This window comes from Mizuhopecten yessoensis, unplaced genomic scaffold, assembly GCF_002113885.1.
Source record: "Mizuhopecten yessoensis strain PY_sf001 unplaced genomic scaffold, ASM211388v2 scaffold10979, whole genome shotgun sequence".
NCBI classification, from domain to species: domain Eukaryota; kingdom Metazoa; phylum Mollusca; class Bivalvia; order Pectinida; family Pectinidae; genus Mizuhopecten; species Mizuhopecten yessoensis.
Genome location: NW_018408817.1, coordinates 271,271 through 289,770, shown reverse-complemented (window position 1 = coordinate 289,770; position 18,500 = coordinate 271,271). Strand labels below are relative to the sequence as shown.

Here is an 18,500-nt window from a genome sequence, read left to right as displayed (position 1 = left end):
GTTTGTTAAGACTTGGAAACATTTTAAAGGTTCAAAAGAATGTATGAACTGAAAAAAAGTCAGGTAAACCTTAATTGATCTTTAACATTTAAAGGGAGATAACAATATGTAAATCTTGGTCATGGGTTTTTTGCATGATGTCTGTGTAGTGATGTTTGCACGCTAATTCAGACTACATGCATCACATAATTCAGCTTGAATATTAAATATATTGTGTGCCTCCAATCTTTAAGCTTTCTATATAGAACATTTAGGAACAGTTTTTAAACATATTTTATATTTAATTCTAGTTTTAAAAAATTTACTAAATATATGAAAAATTAAAATCAAAATATCAAATGTTTTCCAATACAGCAAAATACAAACACAGACTGAATTGTTTATGAACAACATGGTTATTTTGGATGACAAGTTAACAAGGGTTAGTTAATCAGCATTATATCTGACACAGGTAACTAGAACTTTAACAATCAAACAGTTCTCTACATACAAAGTTGTTAGACTTCTAACATTGGTCTACCGTAACAGCACCATAAAATCAAAGCACTCGAGGACTTCAGATTTGAAGAGGGGTCTTGCCAAATTTCACCTTTACCAAATTTTCAATAATAGAATCAAACTTTTAAGGTAATTATAAATCAGTTTACAACAACGGAGAAATATTGAATTCATTTTCACAATAATGAAAAGATTTTTTCAAAAATTTTGATAGCAGGATGTATTGCATGTACTTTCCTTTTTTATGCTAAGAAATAATCATATAAATGATAAAGACATTTTCAACTCTTAACATCAAAGAAACAAACTTCTTATAGCATTTAACAATTCAATATAAACGAAAATTGACAGAACCCAGCATTAAAACATCAGTCAACAATCATATATATAACAGTCACAACATCTTTGTACAAAGATAATATAATTTAAACAGGTAAGGGTAACAAATCATATACAGTATTCACTACTCCAGAGAGAAAATACATTGCAGTTTTACTGGCCGACATACAGCAATAACACACTCTAAGGGAGATAACTTTCCTTGCCACAGTGAAGAGATCACTGAAACCTTTATTCCAGCTATATGTTTTAAGTATACCTGTACCACTAGTACTGTTTAAAATGTATTTATGTTTTACAAAATGACTCTTATTTTGATATAATAAAAACCATAATTTGCAGGACTTTCTTGATGTTTTCCTCTTTATTCAGCTTCAATACAGATATTTTAAAGTTGCAGGCCATTTCTTTTAATCAAAATTAGAACACTCTGCAATTATTCCCAGTATTTTGTCACAAAAGTATAAAGATGCTGAACAAATTGGAACTCTCCTTCTTTGGAGATAGAACATAGAGCACTATGACACTACCTTAAATACATGCAATTATTATCAACATGTTAATAAACTCAGCCATAATATTGCTGTACTTCCATACTGTCAAATTTGATGAAGCAATGCCAATACATGTACATTATTTGACTGGAGGTGTTCAACTCAAATCACCTTTAAGAATGCATAATGGGTATATGGATTTAATCTAAGGGGTAATAAAAATATCAAGTATGACATATTTCCTGCACGAGGCTACATGGAATTTATATCTATGTATTTCAGGAAAAATGAAGTCTATAATAATCATACCTTACTATAATACTGGTATAAACTACAAATGTTGAGATTCTGTAATGTCAACAATGTTCATAATATATGTACACAGAACTGTACAGTGCCTGTAATAAGCCCATGCTTGACAATGCCCCCCCCCCCCCATCATTTATGATATTAGAATCATACCAGTAAGTGGATTTTGTTTTGATATTGTTTTTGACCTATCAACAATTGAAGTCATTAAGAGCTTATCATATTTGGAAATAAAACCTTTCTGCATATCAATCAAAATGAGGGAGGGACAAGTACCAATCTATTCTTTCTGCAGTTTAGTAGGAATTTAAAAAAAATTACATGATCTTCAGTTGACGAAAAACTAATGTTTTAGCTCAGTTTATCTATATATAGATACAAAAAAATCATTCTTTCCTACCTGTATGCCTATAATGATAATAATAATTGGAGGTTCTTATATACCGCTTTATCACAACCTAGTTTGTAGGTCGTCTCAAAACGGTTCACAAATTATTATCCGTGGTATAGGGCCTTTGCGAGCAGCCAATACATTTCTCAGCTCCTATTCATTTTAATATTATTTACTGATTTTATTTTAAAATCTTTTAATGCATTGAAAAGGAAACTTCTGGAAAATGATCAGTTTTGGGGAATTGTTTATAAAATCAGTTAAAATCTTTAGTTCAGAAGGGAATGTTAAAAGATAAAAAAAAATCTATCTTGGTGGGAAATTTTACCAAAAAAAGTAAAGAATTTGATCTAGGACCCTTTGCCATCTTTCTAAAGACAATCCCTCAACCACTTCCCAAACACACATTGGGCTTATCTCAGGTAAAGTACAGTACTACATGTATTATTTCCCACTTCTCTTTGTGGTGGGCTAGCTCACCATGTACGAGTACAGGCAACATCAACAACTTTGTCAAAGCCTCAGTTGAAGTTGAGTGATAGACAAAGTAATCAACAAATTGTAGGCATCATGTTTTCATAAACTATTATGAATATTAAGCACCAAAAAAGCTATTCTAAGACAATAAACAAAATCTGACATACTTCTGTTTAACTTTGTTCCCACAATAAGTTATAAACTATGAAAATTAGATCTACTTTCATGGAATGTTTATAAGGGTTTGAAAATGACTTCAAATATTCATGCCATTCTAAGGCAAAACACAAAATCGTACAAAATTTGTTTCATTTTTTTTCAACTAAGGCTCTGACGAATGCATGATGCTTATGTGTTGTACATGTTGGTCCATCTGACACACTTATTTTCCAGATACACACTGAACATCATCTGCCACTGTTCTCTGTGAAGCTGGACAGCACTAGTCTCCCAGACCTCCAATTTGTCATTTAGTTATCCACAGAACAAGCAGGTTTTAGAATGACCTCCTAGTGGACCTGTGTAGGAATTGCCTGGGGCATTTTCTGGGGTTTCTGTGCCTGTGGAACTGGACGCCGAAACAGCAGCACATGTGGTTCTAAAACAGAAAAATATTGAACGTTCAGGCAATTTTCATGTTTTCACACAAGTTAGAATCCAGTCTAAAAACAAGAGAAGTGTCTGTATAACATGATTTTGTTCTTGACCATGTGAATTGATTCCACTGTTTACAAATTATCTATCTAACAGTGGCTTTCAACTGGGCACTCTGAAACATCATATTCATCGATATATAGTTTGATCCAATCCACTAAAATAATGAAGTTGTTAGAGTGATGGTACTGAATCAGTTGACAAATTTCTATAAACAGCACTAAAGTGACTTGGTCTTGAATGTGGTACCCTGACACACAATCAGTCTGATACATTCTCACACTCGACCTTTTAATTTGATCAAAAGCTTCTAAGAAAAGAAGTTACAAGAGCCATGACACTGAATTGGGATTCCAAAGGCCTGAGGCTAGAAGATTTGGTCTTCAGGCAAGAGAAAATCTGTGTCATTAGCCCTTTGGACATTAGTTTTTGTATATTTGAATATTGATTATGAGCACAATACTAACAGGTGAAAAGTTAGTTTTTTCACAAAAGACACTCATAAAGGCTAATTCTGTGGAATTATAATACATGCAACGTGTTTATGAATAACTTTAAACTATTATATTCCAATTTCTGACAAGTACTAATCAAAACTACTTAATACCCAAAAGAACCAGTGCTTTATTTATTTTTATTCTTGTCCTTTTAAACTTGTAAATCATTGCTTGCCAATTAATTATGAATAATTTCCACAAGAGTCATACTCACCAGGTGAGTGGACCATGTAGTGTATCCAGCCCGGGGACTGCTGTACCCCAATGTTCCTCCACTCCGTTTCTGTCATCAAGTGATTCTTTGGCACAAGCTTGGCAATGTCGGGTGGCAGGATCACATGTCTGTCTCACAAAAAATAAATTAATAAAAATTAATCCTTGCTCTTACACATAATTATATGCATGTATTTGTTACAAATTTTGAACAAACAATATAATGTGTTAATGACTTTTATTTTTAAATGTTTCAAAGAAACACCATCCAGATCACTATATCTTACACAATTAATAGATATGATTAATTTACTGTGAGACATGTATACATGTTTAGTTCAATATGTTCAACTTTTTTTTTTTTAATTATAGTAGGTTATTGTTTTTTCCCCAAAAGATGTTTTACAAACATGAAATATAATATCATCATAGTTTTTTTTTTTTTTAGATATTTGAAGTTAATGGCAGTGATTTCTTCTACCACTTTCCGAAGGGGGCTGTGCCATGTCTTTATAAAATATTGCACACATTGTCAAACAAAATGCCTTATATTTGGGGGGAAAGGGTGATTTTTACAAAATACAGCAGAAGTTATTCAGGGAAATGGCCAGAATTTGCCTTAAAAAATTCACTGCTCTGTTAAAAATAAAACACATTAGGAGATGTATTAATTGTTGATAAAGAGGGTCAGAAATGCAATTTCTGTTTGGTAATAGTAGTGTAGTCCAAATGATTCTGACGATTTAACGGGTTTTTATGTCAGTGTTCGATTAGTCGACGCCAGACCGAATATAAAAAAATGTTGATAAAACGTCAGAATAATTTGGACTAAGTACAATCATTACTGGTGAGATGTCAGTTACAGTTTAAAAGGAGATAATAAACAGAATGCAATTAAACAAACAGGTGTTGTACAGATTAACCTTATATGTTTTGCAGTCTAATTACCTAACAATATTTTTTTTTCCAATTTTTGATAACCACTGTTACATGATGTTAAAATCCTACTTAAGCTATGACAAGGAGAACCTATTTATGAAATATAATCAGATCTGTCCAGTAGTTCTTATACGACTGACCGTTTGTGACTGTTCCAAAATGAAAGTTAAATGGTAAGACACTTCTACTGTGCATTAGAGTTCTTTTTTTCTACCATCAATATACCTGTACTCAAAATGTTCATCAAAGTACTTCTCCGAGTAGGAAATCTGTTCCACAGGCATAATGGAATTCCTCAGCAAAGACCAACTGCTTAACCTGATCTGATAATCTGTAAAAAAAAAAATATATGTAATTAAGACTCAATGATTCTGATATGTCAAATATCAAGTTTTATAGAATATGTTGTCAGGGAAACGAATCATGAATGTAGCCATACTGTTTTCCGCTTTTCTATTTCCTGCCCACTGATAATCAGGTTGGAGAAAACCACAACTTGCGTATAATACGCAAACTTGCCTATTATACGCCAGTTGGAGCAAGGATGTGTTACTAAAAGTAACACAAATCGCTTTAACAGTAACTTTTGCAAGATATTATTAAAAATCGCATTAATTTACGACAAGGTAAATAACATTTTGCTAAAAGATGTTTACTGAACGTTGGCTACTTAGAAACTTGATGTAATTTTTCCGGAAGTATTGCATCTGTTTTTGGTACTTTCCCACATGCAAATACACTTTATTTTTGCATTTGTATTATGTTTCATGACTTAATTAATGCGACTTGGACAAACAATGTGAAAAAGTTAAGATTCAAGTGATTTGGGCTATTTTTAGTAACAAATCCATACACCTATTGGCGTATAATAGGAGAGTTTGCGTATTATGCGCAAGTTAGTGGTTTTTCCCGACCTGATAATGGGTTAACACATACATTTAGTTACACAACATTTACTTGCCGACTATATACAGAGCTCAGATGGTTTGGTTATAATTACAAAATTATTTTATACAAATATATATGGACCAATAAAATAAAAATCTGTGAGATAATGTAATGGTTAGTAACCAAAAACATAACTGATTTTTTCCCCTAAATGAGACATTGCAGTTGGTAATTTGCAAAGTTAAAACCCCAAGCGGATAAGTTTTTGATACAGCAATTTTTCATCTCTGTATTGATGGTACAATATATATACGATATACCCATGTATTGTGATATACCTGTTTTACCATATATTGTGATAGCCATATTTTACAACAAGCTGTTTATAAATTGGGAAAATATAGCATAACTGTGGGCCCATTGGCATTGAAATTGGGAATGTAACCTCAGTTTTGTTTTTTTGGGGGGGAAAATAAGGCACTTTCAGCTCGGGGAAAAAACAACCTGTATTCGGTCGGCAGTATATCTGAGCAAAAAAAGTCACTTGTTTTATCATCTACTTTTTTTATTCTGTAGAAATAAATCTTATGATGTTATGTCACTTTATGGAGAGCCTTAGCTTTTATATCAACCACTACAAATCAGCCAGGCTTTATCCCTAAAAATGTAACATTTATTTTTGAACCGGTTCGAACACAGAAAATCTAATACACAGAGAAGTTTAAGAGATACAAAAGGAAACACATTATGCATAATTTTAAACTTAAAATAGATGCTTAATGAATTGAACAAGTGTGACATCAAGCATTGGTTGCGTTCAATATACTCTACCACAAACTTGTTGTCTGGTGCCGACTGTTTTGATTCTGGCGCCTCCGGTTCGTAAATCTCGCAAAGATTGCACGAGACTAGACGAGAATTGTAAATGGATCGATAAACCTCGGACTTTGCCTTGGGGAATGAGGTAAAACCTAGAAAACACCAAATACATATTCAAGATGGCGCTTTTACTAAGGTGAGAAACGAAAATTAGCACTTGATATTTGTTTTATATCAATCTAAAACGTTACACGGATTCGATAGGTCCCAAAATAAAAGCGAAGGCTTGGTTTCTGACATGCTGTTTACAATAACATATTCATGAACTGCTAAACATCAAAGTGTCAATATTAAAGCTTGCCGATTCCAGCGATTTGATTTTTTTCATTTGTCCTTGGCCTGTTGTTTGCTATAATGGCATTCATTTACCGGTCTATAATAAAATCTCTTCTTCATTGATAGCCATTATTGAAGAGGTTGAATGGCACATGCTTACATTTTACATGATTTCAGATTTAAAAGAATATGTCGTTCGTCAAATCGTAATGTCGACCATGAACATTTGATTGTGTAACGTCCAAGCGAGTACTTACATTTAATAGTAGTAATACCCGGCCTCCTCTAGATCTGTCGATCCCATGCCTTTTAATGAAGCCAGTCCGATGTGAATCACTCCGGGGCGATTTTAGAATTAATTGACCCCATTAATAGGATTGACATCCATAAAAAGGGTTGTAATATGAATTATTTCTGTTGATATCCTATTTAACTTCAAGTTAAACTTGCCTAAAATGTCGTTAAATTATAAAGTTAACGTCTCAAGGGGAATCGAAATATGAATTGACTGCCATGTTGGAAACTTCGTCTCTCTTCCGATATAGGTCAGACGTCTATATGGTAGCGCGAGTTTCCTCTGGCCCTGACACCAGATTTTGACATTTTGTCACGTAGATGTCTGGTGTGGGGCTAGAGCGCACTGCTATAAAAACGTGGAATTCTCCGACACCATTTGTCACTGTTCCCCCAAAGACGAACTTGGCTAATTTCGTGAAAGAACATGAAAACTCATATGAGGCATGAATTATATGTAATCTTACAGATTAGCACTTTTGATTTTGCTCCATTATTTGGCATAGGACCGTTTCGTAGCTCTGACGACGCAATATATAAAAAAAAATCTTGTCGTCAGAAAGCTACGTTATTGCAGCTAAATGCATCAATCCATGATCCAGCTAGTCTATCCCCTTTTTACTGATTTTTTTATGCAGACAGAGATGAAGTCAGAACATCTTTCATAGGGTCGTTAAAAAAAAATGCTTACTGGGTTTGGCAGAAGAGGTTGTAATTCTACAGTGATTGATTTGTTCCACCAAATTCATGCACCAAAATTAATTTTGCCAGGGAAAACCCTGTTGCCTGACTCTGATCTAAATGATCATGATTATGAATTGTCTGCGACCAGGTAGCTCAACTTGTAGAGCCTCTGTATAGAGTTTGGAGGGTGCTGGATTTGAACCCTGGTATGGCCGTTGCATTTCTCTTTTTCCTGTTACAAAATTGGCGAGCATGCAAACCCTTGTTCCTAGCACTCGGTTTTAAATAGACATGTCTTTAAGTGGCCAAGACTTAAAATGGAAGGAGGAATGTAGTAAAACTAGATTTGGTCGATCATCACCAACCAGGTAGCTCAGTTGGTTGCATATAGGGTCCGGGTTTGAACCCTGGTTTGGCCGTTGTATTTCTATTTCTTCTGTTACATCTTCAAGTCCCTGTAAAATTTAATCATTGCGATAATTGTGATCATTTGACATCACTGACAGGTGAAAATTAATTAAATTTTAATTAAAAAATAACAACGTTTTATTGCCCTAACTTGATCCTGCTGTTTTCTTTTCAGGAGTCTTGGCAGAAAAGGACTTCTAGGACACAACAGATTGGTGATAACAAAATGGTAATGTTTATATATTATAATAAAGTCCCAATAACACTACAAAGTCCATATATTATTTTGATCACATAGCTATCTATCCATTCTTGATACTCAAGGGGTTATGCTCACTTTCGCTCTGTGCACCCCAGTAATATGTCATAGCAAAAGTGAAGGCATGCGGCTACAATGTAGGTGTTTGATTGGTCTCGGACGCAAAAAAAAATGACCAATCGCAAGGCTGATACATGTCCATTGAAGATTACAGAGGAGAGACAACCAGCTTTAAAGGCAGTCAATTTTACCTCAATGTACATCAAAGGATCTTCTTGTCTCAACAACAAGGTGGTGCACACTGAGTCTTCGGTTTTGCCATGACATAATCTAAGGATGCAGAGAGCGAAAGTGAGCATAACCCCTTGAGTATTGAGGAAGCTATCTATCATGAATGATAGAAATATTTTATGTACATGTATACATTGTACCTGTTATTTAACTAGCTGTTCACATTAAGAAGTATTTCACATTTGGAAAAAAATAGGAAGTTAACTAGGAACATATTGATAAGTTTTGGTTGATAAAGATTTAAATGACAGAAAGAAAGAAAAAAATATATATTTTAGCTTTGATGGATTCTCTGTTCTTTTTAGAGAACATTATTCAATTGATAAAATGCGAAAAAAAAGGTTCTATCTAATTGTCTATCAATACAGTTTTAAATAACTTAATTTACTCATGAAAATAGTATTTATGTGTTAATTTAAAAAAAACATAGTGCAGACAGACCAAAGATGGATACAGATAAAAGGCATCAAACTTTAGATTATTAATAGAATGGTTTTTGCAAAAAACTTGATAAATGTATCTGGATATGTGGTTCTATGCATATGCTAGTTAATTGTCTTGAAATATTGTTTTTTATGTTAAAAATCAAATTTATTTTGAAAACTAAAACAATTTGTTATGAAAGCAGCCTTATGTCATGTAAGTGATACTTTAATAGTTATATATAATCAACTTCCTTTCAACAGCATACAGCCATCATCATCACAAGCCTACGATGAAATGAAGGATTTCTGGCAAAAAAACAAAAAGCTCAACCGACCAATGTCTCCTCATTTATCGATCTATAGGTAAGACCAGCAGATGTTTGATGTAGTGCAGTATAAAACTGAAACTATGAGAATATCATTGTTTGTGAACGCTATATACATATATATTTATTATATGAATACTGTGTTATGCAGTGTCATAAAGCCATCACATAAATTATGTTTATGTAACGTGTATAATATCACCTGAAAATGACGTCACAATCGAAAAGGAAAAATCAATGTGACGTCACGTCATTGTTAAGCGGACGCAATTTTCTTCATTTCAGAGGTGGCCAAGTGCAAAATATTCGTTTCAGATCACATTTATACAGTTTACTTGGTATTATAGGATCAAAAGAATCTGTCATTCGTTTCCCTTAATATTAGATTTATGATACTGTACTCGTTTTAGATTTTTTATATTTGCTTGTCAGAGGCTCGCGAACTTGAAAAATCCAAAACTTGTATCATAAATCTAATATGAAGGGGAACTTATGACAGATCCTCTCTATATATAGTTTAAATATTCTTGTTGACCTTTTTTTACATGAACTGTTACAAGTCAAAATAATGTTGATATTGGGGTTTCAATATTCATGAGGGAATAAATGAGGAATAAAGTAAAACAGATTTCTGTAGCTATGTCAGTGTGAAATGGTGATATTTCAGCCACTTACAGTTACTTTTAATTATGTCATTAAATGATGAATTTGTGTTACAGTCCACAGCTGACCTCTATGTTGTCACTTGGTCACAGAGCCACAGGCATAGCCATGGCTGTTGGTAAGTAGAGCACTGGATTTATTTTTGTTTGGGAGGGGGGAGGTGGGGACTGGATTGGGATGTGTTCCTGGGGGTACTTCTTCAAATATTTCAAACACATTCACAACAGCTACATACAGAGGCATGGCAGGGTCTATCAAAACCTAAAATACAATTCATCCTATCTTAAGACTAAATTGTTAATGCTTTATGGTAGCTCATTTGGTAGAGTGTCTGTCTAGGGTTTGTAAGGTCCCGGCTTGAATCCCAGTCTGGACCCCGGTCGGAACGTGCATATTTCCTCTCCTGTTACAATAGTATGTGATCTGTCTTCCCCCAGACGTAGATTACCTTTAACCCTTTCAACACTGTAGACCATAATGGACTCCTCCAGATCAATGCATGGTAGAGTCTACTAAAGTTACATAAGGGTGAAAGGGTTAAATATGGAATGCCAAAAGTATGTGATCTGTCTTCCCCATGACCAAGATTACCTCCTTTAAATATGGAATGCCAAATTGTCAAAAGATGAGTTGAAAGTTTGAAATCTGTACATGATAATGATACTCTGGCCATGTTTTGCCCTTTATTCAGATATTGATATAATGTAGGAAGTCGTATACTGTATAAGCTTTGCCTGTTGCGGTCCAGTTTAAATTATAGATGGATTTGAATAAAAAAAAGGAAGTCATGTGTTGCTCCTCTCCAATGTTCAAAGGACAGGTATCAGCCTAGCAATTGGTATTTTATTATTCTTGAAAATAATCAAATAGCTTATTAACTGCTTGGCTTCAAAATTTGTTTTTGTCACGACATATATACAAGGGTGTAGATCAAAATAGGTGTTTTTAGAGCCGAACCTCTTGATTAAGAAGATGCCACATCCTCACATTCTTAGAATTTAGTAAAAGCTCACCATAGAAAATAATTCTATGAGATACAGATTTCTTATAGACCTACTGAAATTTTGATGGACCAGACCTTGACAAAGAAAATTTTACTTACCGTAAAAGCCCATGTAATTTGCGCACCTATGTAATTTGCGCAGGTACTTTTTGAGGCTGAAAATCCCCAAAAAAGCTTCTACTCAAATATTTTGCGCACCAAAATATTTTTAGGGGAAAGGGAAAAAAAACGATGTTCTAGTTCCGAAAATCAATCTCTGAAACTGAAAGACACACCACTTGGGATTCTTGGGATTTTTGTAATTTGTTTATTATAAGTTAGTTCATAAGTATTGTTTACAGGTACAATGATGTTGAAACTAAGAAGAAACTGTGTAAAATGTGTATTTTGTTGTTTGTTTGCCTTTGAAATATCTGATCACACATGACACACGTGTGCGCATATCTGCATACATCAATTCATTTTAGCAAAATTTTACATTACTTGCTTACAAAAACATATCAATTAATAAGTAATTCGATATATTCAGCGTCAATAACATGTAATAAAGAAAAGAATATTGTGTAAAGGAGTCAACAATTAATTTCACAGTGAACATTTTTGCTATTCTTATCATTTAATTAAGTTCATTATAGAAAATAACTAAACAGACAACTTGACAACTTGAAGTAAATTATTCCAGTAGATCTACAGTGTTTTTCATGGTGATTGTCTATGGGTCTAATGTAAAGCTCATACACTGCCTTCAGATCTACAGTGTTTTTCATGGTGATTTTCTATGGGTCTAATGTAAAGCTCATACACTGCCCTCAGCTCTATCGTGTTTTTTATGGTGATTGGCTATGGGTCTAATGTAAAGCTCATACACTGCCCTTAGATCTACAGTGTTTTTCATGGTGATTGTCTATGGGTCTAACGTAAAGCTCATACACTGCCCTCAGATCTACCATGATTTTCATGGTGATTGTCTATGGGTCTAATATAAAGCTCATACACTGCCCTCAGATCTATCGTGTTTTTTATGGTGATTGTCTATGGGTCTAATGTAAATCTCATACACTGCCCTCAGATCTACCATGTTTTTCATGGTGATTGTCTATGGGTCTATTGTAAAGCTCATACACTGCCCTCAGATCTCCCGTGTTTTTCATGGTGATTGTCTATGGGGCTAATGGAAAGCTCATACACTGCCCTCAGATCTACAGTGTTTTTCATAGTGATTGTCTATGGGTCTAATGTAAAGCTAATACACTGCCCTCAGATCTACCGTGTTTTTCATGGTGCTTGTCTATGGGTCTAATGTAAAGCTCATACAATGCCCTCAGATCTATCGTGTTTTTTATGGTGATTGTCTATAGGTCTAATGTAAAGCTCATACACTGCCCTCAGCTCTATCGTGTTTTTTATGGTGATTGGCTATGGGTCTAATGTAAAGCTCATACACTGCCCTCAGATCTACCGGGTTTTTCATGGTGATTGTCTATGGGTCTATTGTAAAGCTCATACACTGCCCTCAGATCTACAGTTTTTTTCATGGTGATTGTCTATGGGTCTAACGTAAAGCTCATACACTGCCCTCAGATCTACCATGATTTTCATGGTGATTGTCTATGGGTCTAATATAAAGCTCATACACTGCCCTCAGATCTATCGTGTTTTTTATGGTGATTGTCTATAGGTCTAATGTAAAGCTCATACACTGCCCTCAGCTCTATCGTGTTTTTTATGGTGATTGGCTATGGGTCTAATGTAAAGCTCATACACTGCCTTCAGATCTACAGTGTTTTTCATGGTGATTTTCTATGGGTCTAATGTAAAGCTCATACACTCCCCTCAGATCTACAGTGTTTTTCATGGTGATTGTCTATGGGGCTAATGGAAAGCTCATACACTGCCCTCAGATCTACAGAGTTTTTCATGGTGATTGTCTATGGGTCTAACGTAAAGCTCATACACTGCCCTCAGATCTACCATGTTTTTCATGGTGATTGTCTATGGGTCTAACGTAAAGCTCATACACTGCCCTCAGATCTACAGTGTTTTTCATAGTGATTGTCTATGGGTCTAATGTAAAGCTCAAACACTGCCCTCAGATCTACCGTGTTTTTCATGGAGATTGTCTATGGGTCTAATGTAAAGCTCATCCACTGCCCTCAGATCTACAGTGTTTTTCATAGTGATTGTCTATGGGTCTAATGTAAAGCTCATACAATGCCCTCAGATCTATCGTGTTTTTTATGGTGATTGTCTATAGGTCTAATGTAAAGCTCATACACTGCCCTCAGCTCTATCGTGTTTTTTATGGTGATTGGCTATGGGTCTAATGTAAAGCTCATACACTGCCCTCAGCTCTATCGTGTTTTTTATGGTGATTGGCTATGGGTCTAATGTAAAGCTCATACACTGCCCTCAGCCCTACCGTGTTTTTCATGGTGATTGTCTATGGGGCTAATGTAAAGCTCATGCACGGCCCTCAGATCTACAGTGTTTTTCATGGTGGTTATCTATGGGTCTAATGTAAAGCTCATACACTGCCCTCAGCTCTATCGTGTTTTTTATGGTGATTGGCTATGGGTCTAATGTAAAGCTCATACACTGCCCTCAGATCTATCGTGTTTTTTATGGTGATTGTCTATGGGTCTAATGTAAAGCTCATACACTGCCCTCAGTAACCAATGTTTGTTTTTTGACAGCTATTCCAGTAGTAGCGGCTGGCATGATGGTTGCACCTGGAGATTTCACCTCTTACCTAAATGCTGTTCATCTGGGTCCAGCAAGTGTGATTGCCTGTAAATACATAGTGGCATTTCCCTTCACTTACCACTACATCAATGGTGTTCGTCATCTGGTGAGTGTGCAATCCTTGGCTAGCTACATCAGGGCAATCAATTTCTCAAAATAGGTATACAGTCTTTTCTTATATTAACAGCCTGAGGGTTAGATAATAAGGGTAGCCCGGTAGTCTGCATCCTCAATTTCCATGGGTTAAGCTCACTTTCGCTCTCTGCACCCCTGGAGTATGTCAGAGCAAAATTGAAGGCTTCGTGTTTGCCACCTTCTTGATGAGACAAGAAGACTAGTTCGATCCTTTGATGTACATCAAAAGAATTCCGCGGTCACCTAACGGTAAAAATTGACATGCTTTGAAGTTAGGTATCTCTCCTTTGTAATCTTCAAAGGACAGGTATCGATCTAGTGATTGGTCAGTATTTTTACCCGAGACCAATCAAACAGCTATGTTTGTGTCTTCAATTTTGCTATGACATATTCCAGGGGTGTAGAGAGCGAAAGTGAACGTAACCCCTGGATACCGAGGATGGATAGTCTGAGACTAGTGAAACCTGCAGCTGGACTAGTTGCTAGTGTGAATGACTTGTCAAAATTAGATTTTGCTTATCTTGTTGGTATTCAAAATTATTTTCCAGACCTGTGTTTTGGTAAGTTCTGTCTTACTTTGACCAGAATCATGTTTTCAAAAGGTTCCACTTTGTGAGATAATGTAGAATGACTTTTATGTATCATATTAATTGATTACTAACTCTGTATTTGAAAGATGAATAAAGCAATTTTAACTCTTAAACTATTCTAAATTATTAGGTAATACCTAATTGTTATTTAAAATGTGAAGGGAAACAACTTAAACAGTTAAAATGTGTAGTGTAGCATGAAGCCTTAAATTACATTCTTAGAATTAGGAATTTTATGGTGAAAAGATAGAATTGAAAATACTTAATATAAAGGTAATAATTTCCTCAGAAACTACAAGGAAAGATCAGTTAATTTGACATCTAAACTAGATATACATTTATTATCCTGTTATCACTGTCAAAACTTCAACATATTTTCTAACCTCTGAAACAGCTTTTAACTTCGGCTATGTAGGTAAGAACTTGTCCTGGAGGAAACAACCCTAACCCTATCTCTATGTTACATTGTTACATGTTTTTTTCACCAGTGTTGGATACATTACAAGAGAAATTTTCATCAGAATAAACCGTTACTAGTTTGATCTTGTCATTTCAAAAAATATATATTACAACTTATGAAATTAGACATCCCAAAATACCTATAAACATTTCCTGGGGCATATTAAACTTTGAAGACATGGGCTCTTGAATTGGAGAGGTCAACAAAACTAAAAATAAGTGCAATGTGTTCTTAATAAAATGTAAAAATCTTTATGGAGAACTAAGAATTTGTTCATAATATTTCCTACGTTTAATCCTTTTACCGCATAATTATTTATTTTCACATATGCTGTTTTCATAAGTTTTTCTTTCTTGGTCAGATATTATGAACTCTTGACCCCTTGTGTTGTTTCAGGCGTGGGACTGGGCTAAAGGATTCAGCCTAAAGGACACCTACAACAGTGGATACTTCGTAGTGGCTCTCGCACTCATTGTCACAGCCTGTCTTGTCCACCTGGTGTGACTTTCAATGATCTTGGCGGTGCTTGAGTCAAACTTTGTAAGACATTTTCACCAATTAATGACAGAAAAATACATTAATTTGTATTGTGCTATCAGTATATTATGCTGAAAAACCTCTACTGAAAGGATGTTATATTGATACTTTGTGACTTTCAAAGAAAATCACTGCAGTTTTTTTTTATCTCATTCACCCCTGAAATTTCATAATAAACTATTCCAACCTTTGAATTGGAAGAGTTCAAATGTGTCTTCAGGGGTGAATGAGTTAAAGAAGAAAGAAGTTTATTCAGAATCCATGGATTCTGATAGATTTTTGAAAATATTAAATTTCGATAGGAAAAATGCCAAAAACAAAAAGCATTTTTGAATTTTTGGAGATATGGTTAAAATTTGACATCACATTTAAAGTTCGGAACACAGAAAGTTTATGCAGACTTATGGGTTTTTAACGTTGAGGTTATGGATGTAAAAGTCCATACACATGTATAACTAGTATGATTCTTGTTCTCCTGACTTTGTTGATGCCATACTATATATATCCAATCTTATAACCTTTTCGATTATTATATGTTTAATATATGCTTTTCATCTGTGCTTGTTGATGCAGAGAGCATGTTGCTGTCTGATTTTTATATTTAATACAAAAGAAGTATGGTCCAAGTACGAACATCTTGACCGATTGATCTGGTATAATGGAGCTCTACTTCTTTTTAGTATTGAAATAAAGACATAAAAAACAACTTTAAGATATTTCTGTTTTGTTTGTAGTAAGTAGCTTTTTAATAAGAAACAAACATATATGTCACTGCACTAACCACGGAAAATCGCCAAAGCTGGAGTTATCATATCAAAGCCTGACCATTGAACGTTACAAGTGTTACACAACACACTGAACAACACATGTGGACTTAGAATTCTATTAACTTCACCTTGTGGCCGTGGCAGTCAGGGTCCATACCTCGAGTAGGCCCTCTTTGTAAGATCTCTCTAAAATTTAACAAATGTCCTTTTTATCATAGTTCTGGAACACGACAGCAAATCTACATGCGCACAGATTATAAAGGTTACAACAAACACATAACTCTAAAGCACACAAAGTGCTCTATCCGGGCCATACCTGGCCCCTTCCCTTCCCTGGCCTCTTTTTCCAGAGGCTCACATTCCCGAACCTTGAATCCCCATCTCTCAACTTGAGACTCCGACTCCTAACTTCCGAATAAAATTCTATATAATTCTAAATAAGCTAACATTTCCCTACCTAAACAACACTACTAGATGTACCATATGGCAGTTACCTAGCTCTGTCTGTTTTGGGAAGTTCACACTCTCGTTCCTATCTCTATGTCATCCATGACGGACCTGGTCGCCACTAGATGGATAGCCCTATAGCACTATCTACAATTCCACAGCCTGTCAGTCACTGCACGGTGTGATCCAAATCGTAAGATTTGACCTCAAATGTACCTATTCCGTCTTTGCGTATTGCAGAGTTATCTTCTCTTGGGAGCAGGTATTGATTGTTACGTCACTTGTTTGTGAGAGTAACGTCATCAATTTTTGAGAAAACGACGTAATTTTCTCGCACAAACCAATAACGTAACAATCAATACCTGCTCCCAAGAGTAGATAACTCTGCAACACGCAAAGACGGAATATCCACTATCTTACATGCTAAAAGATGGTTCCATTCTCTATCAATTACCTAATTACAGCCCATTTTGTTACACCAGTTTGAACTGTTTCCATGACGTCAACAACAAAGTCCGCTGATCATACTAATGATTAAAATAGTTATGAACTGTTCACAGAAAAAAAGACTGAAAATTAGGAACAATTTCCTATTTTGGTAAGGCTATGAGGTTATAACTCCATTTTAGCACAAGTCGATTTATTTACATATGCTCAACTGGATCGAGTTGTCACCTCATAATCTGACAACAGGATAAGTGGTGGCTAGATAATGGGACAACTGGATTGATAAGTGACAGATAGATAAAGGGACAACTCGATAAGTGATGGCTTGATTAACGGTACAACTGGATGATGTTGGATATTGGAAGTTAGGACATCTGGATAATTTGTGGCTAGACAATGTTTTGTTTGTTTGTGTTTTACGTCCTATGGTCATTTAAAGACATACCAGGTTTTGGTGGTGGAGGAAAGCCGGCGTTTCCAGGGAAAACCAACCGACCTACGTCCAGTACCTGGCGACTGCCCAGCGTAGATCTCGAACCTGCGACCCAGTGGTGGAGGGCTAGTGGTAGCAGGCTAGCTGCGATAACAAAGCTTTCTGACGACGAGAGATTTTTTATATATATTGAGTCTGGGGCAGAAGAGGCCGGGTATTAATATTAGTACTAGTAGCAGGCTAGAGATTAACCTTAGCTTACAACACCAACATATTGATGCTATTAGTTCAAGGGGACTGATCATATAACTAACAACTCCACAGACTAAATCACTCGATCAACTTTAACATCGATACACCATACAGCTGTAGCACGAAATAAAATCAGTCTGCATCTTGTGTCGCTATCATTTAATTGCTATCTCTTTGACTGTCCTCAGTAGTATTGTCTGCGATATCCATACTACACAGTACTTTCCGCTCCACTGAACGTGTTCTCGCTTGTTTTTAGCTCACTGGTTCCAAAGGACCAAGGTGAGCTTATGCCATACCGTGGCGTCTGTTGTCCGTCCGTCCGTTGTCTGTCGTCTGTCCGTCGTCTGTCGTCCTTCCGTCAACAATTTCTTTAAACGACTTCTTCTTCTTAACCACTTATTGGAATTTTACTAAATTTGACTGGAAGCATCCCTAGGTGGTGGGGATTCAAAATTGTACAAATGATGGGGCTGACCCCCC

At 35.4% G+C, this 18,500-nt stretch overlaps 2 protein-coding genes across 3 annotated transcripts; one reads left to right on the top strand and one right to left on the bottom strand.

The window, feature by feature from the left end:
* Positions 1–2,159: 2,159 nt before the first annotated feature.
* LOC110464280 (cyclin-dependent kinases regulatory subunit-like) lies at positions 2,160–6,713 on the bottom strand. 2 transcript variants are annotated; one of them, XM_021519411.1, is made up of 4 exons: positions 6,531–6,713; positions 5,037–5,142; positions 3,874–4,001; positions 2,160–3,106 (listed from the first exon to the last, which is right to left on the bottom strand). In XM_021519411.1, exons 1-4 carry the CDS (start codon positions 6,688–6,690, stop codon positions 3,018–3,020), a joined length of 483 nt encoding a protein of 160 aa, XP_021375086.1. In that variant the 5' UTR covers positions 6,691–6,713; the 3' UTR covers positions 2,160–3,017. The 2 variants fall into 2 exon arrangements, with proteins under 2 accessions (XP_021375086.1, XP_021375087.1); XM_021519412.1 differs by having other exon boundaries at positions 6,538–6,595.
* On the top strand, positions 6,638–16,378 carry LOC110464279 (succinate dehydrogenase cytochrome b560 subunit, mitochondrial-like). Its single transcript, XM_021519410.1, has 6 exons — positions 6,638–6,714; positions 8,416–8,469; positions 9,477–9,578; positions 10,261–10,322; positions 13,901–14,055; positions 15,531–16,378. The coding sequence occupies exons 1-6, from the start codon at positions 6,698–6,700 to the stop codon at positions 15,636–15,638; spliced, it is 498 nt and encodes a 165-aa protein (XP_021375085.1). The 5' UTR covers positions 6,638–6,697; the 3' UTR covers positions 15,639–16,378.
* Positions 16,379–18,500: the final 2,122 nt, after the last annotated feature.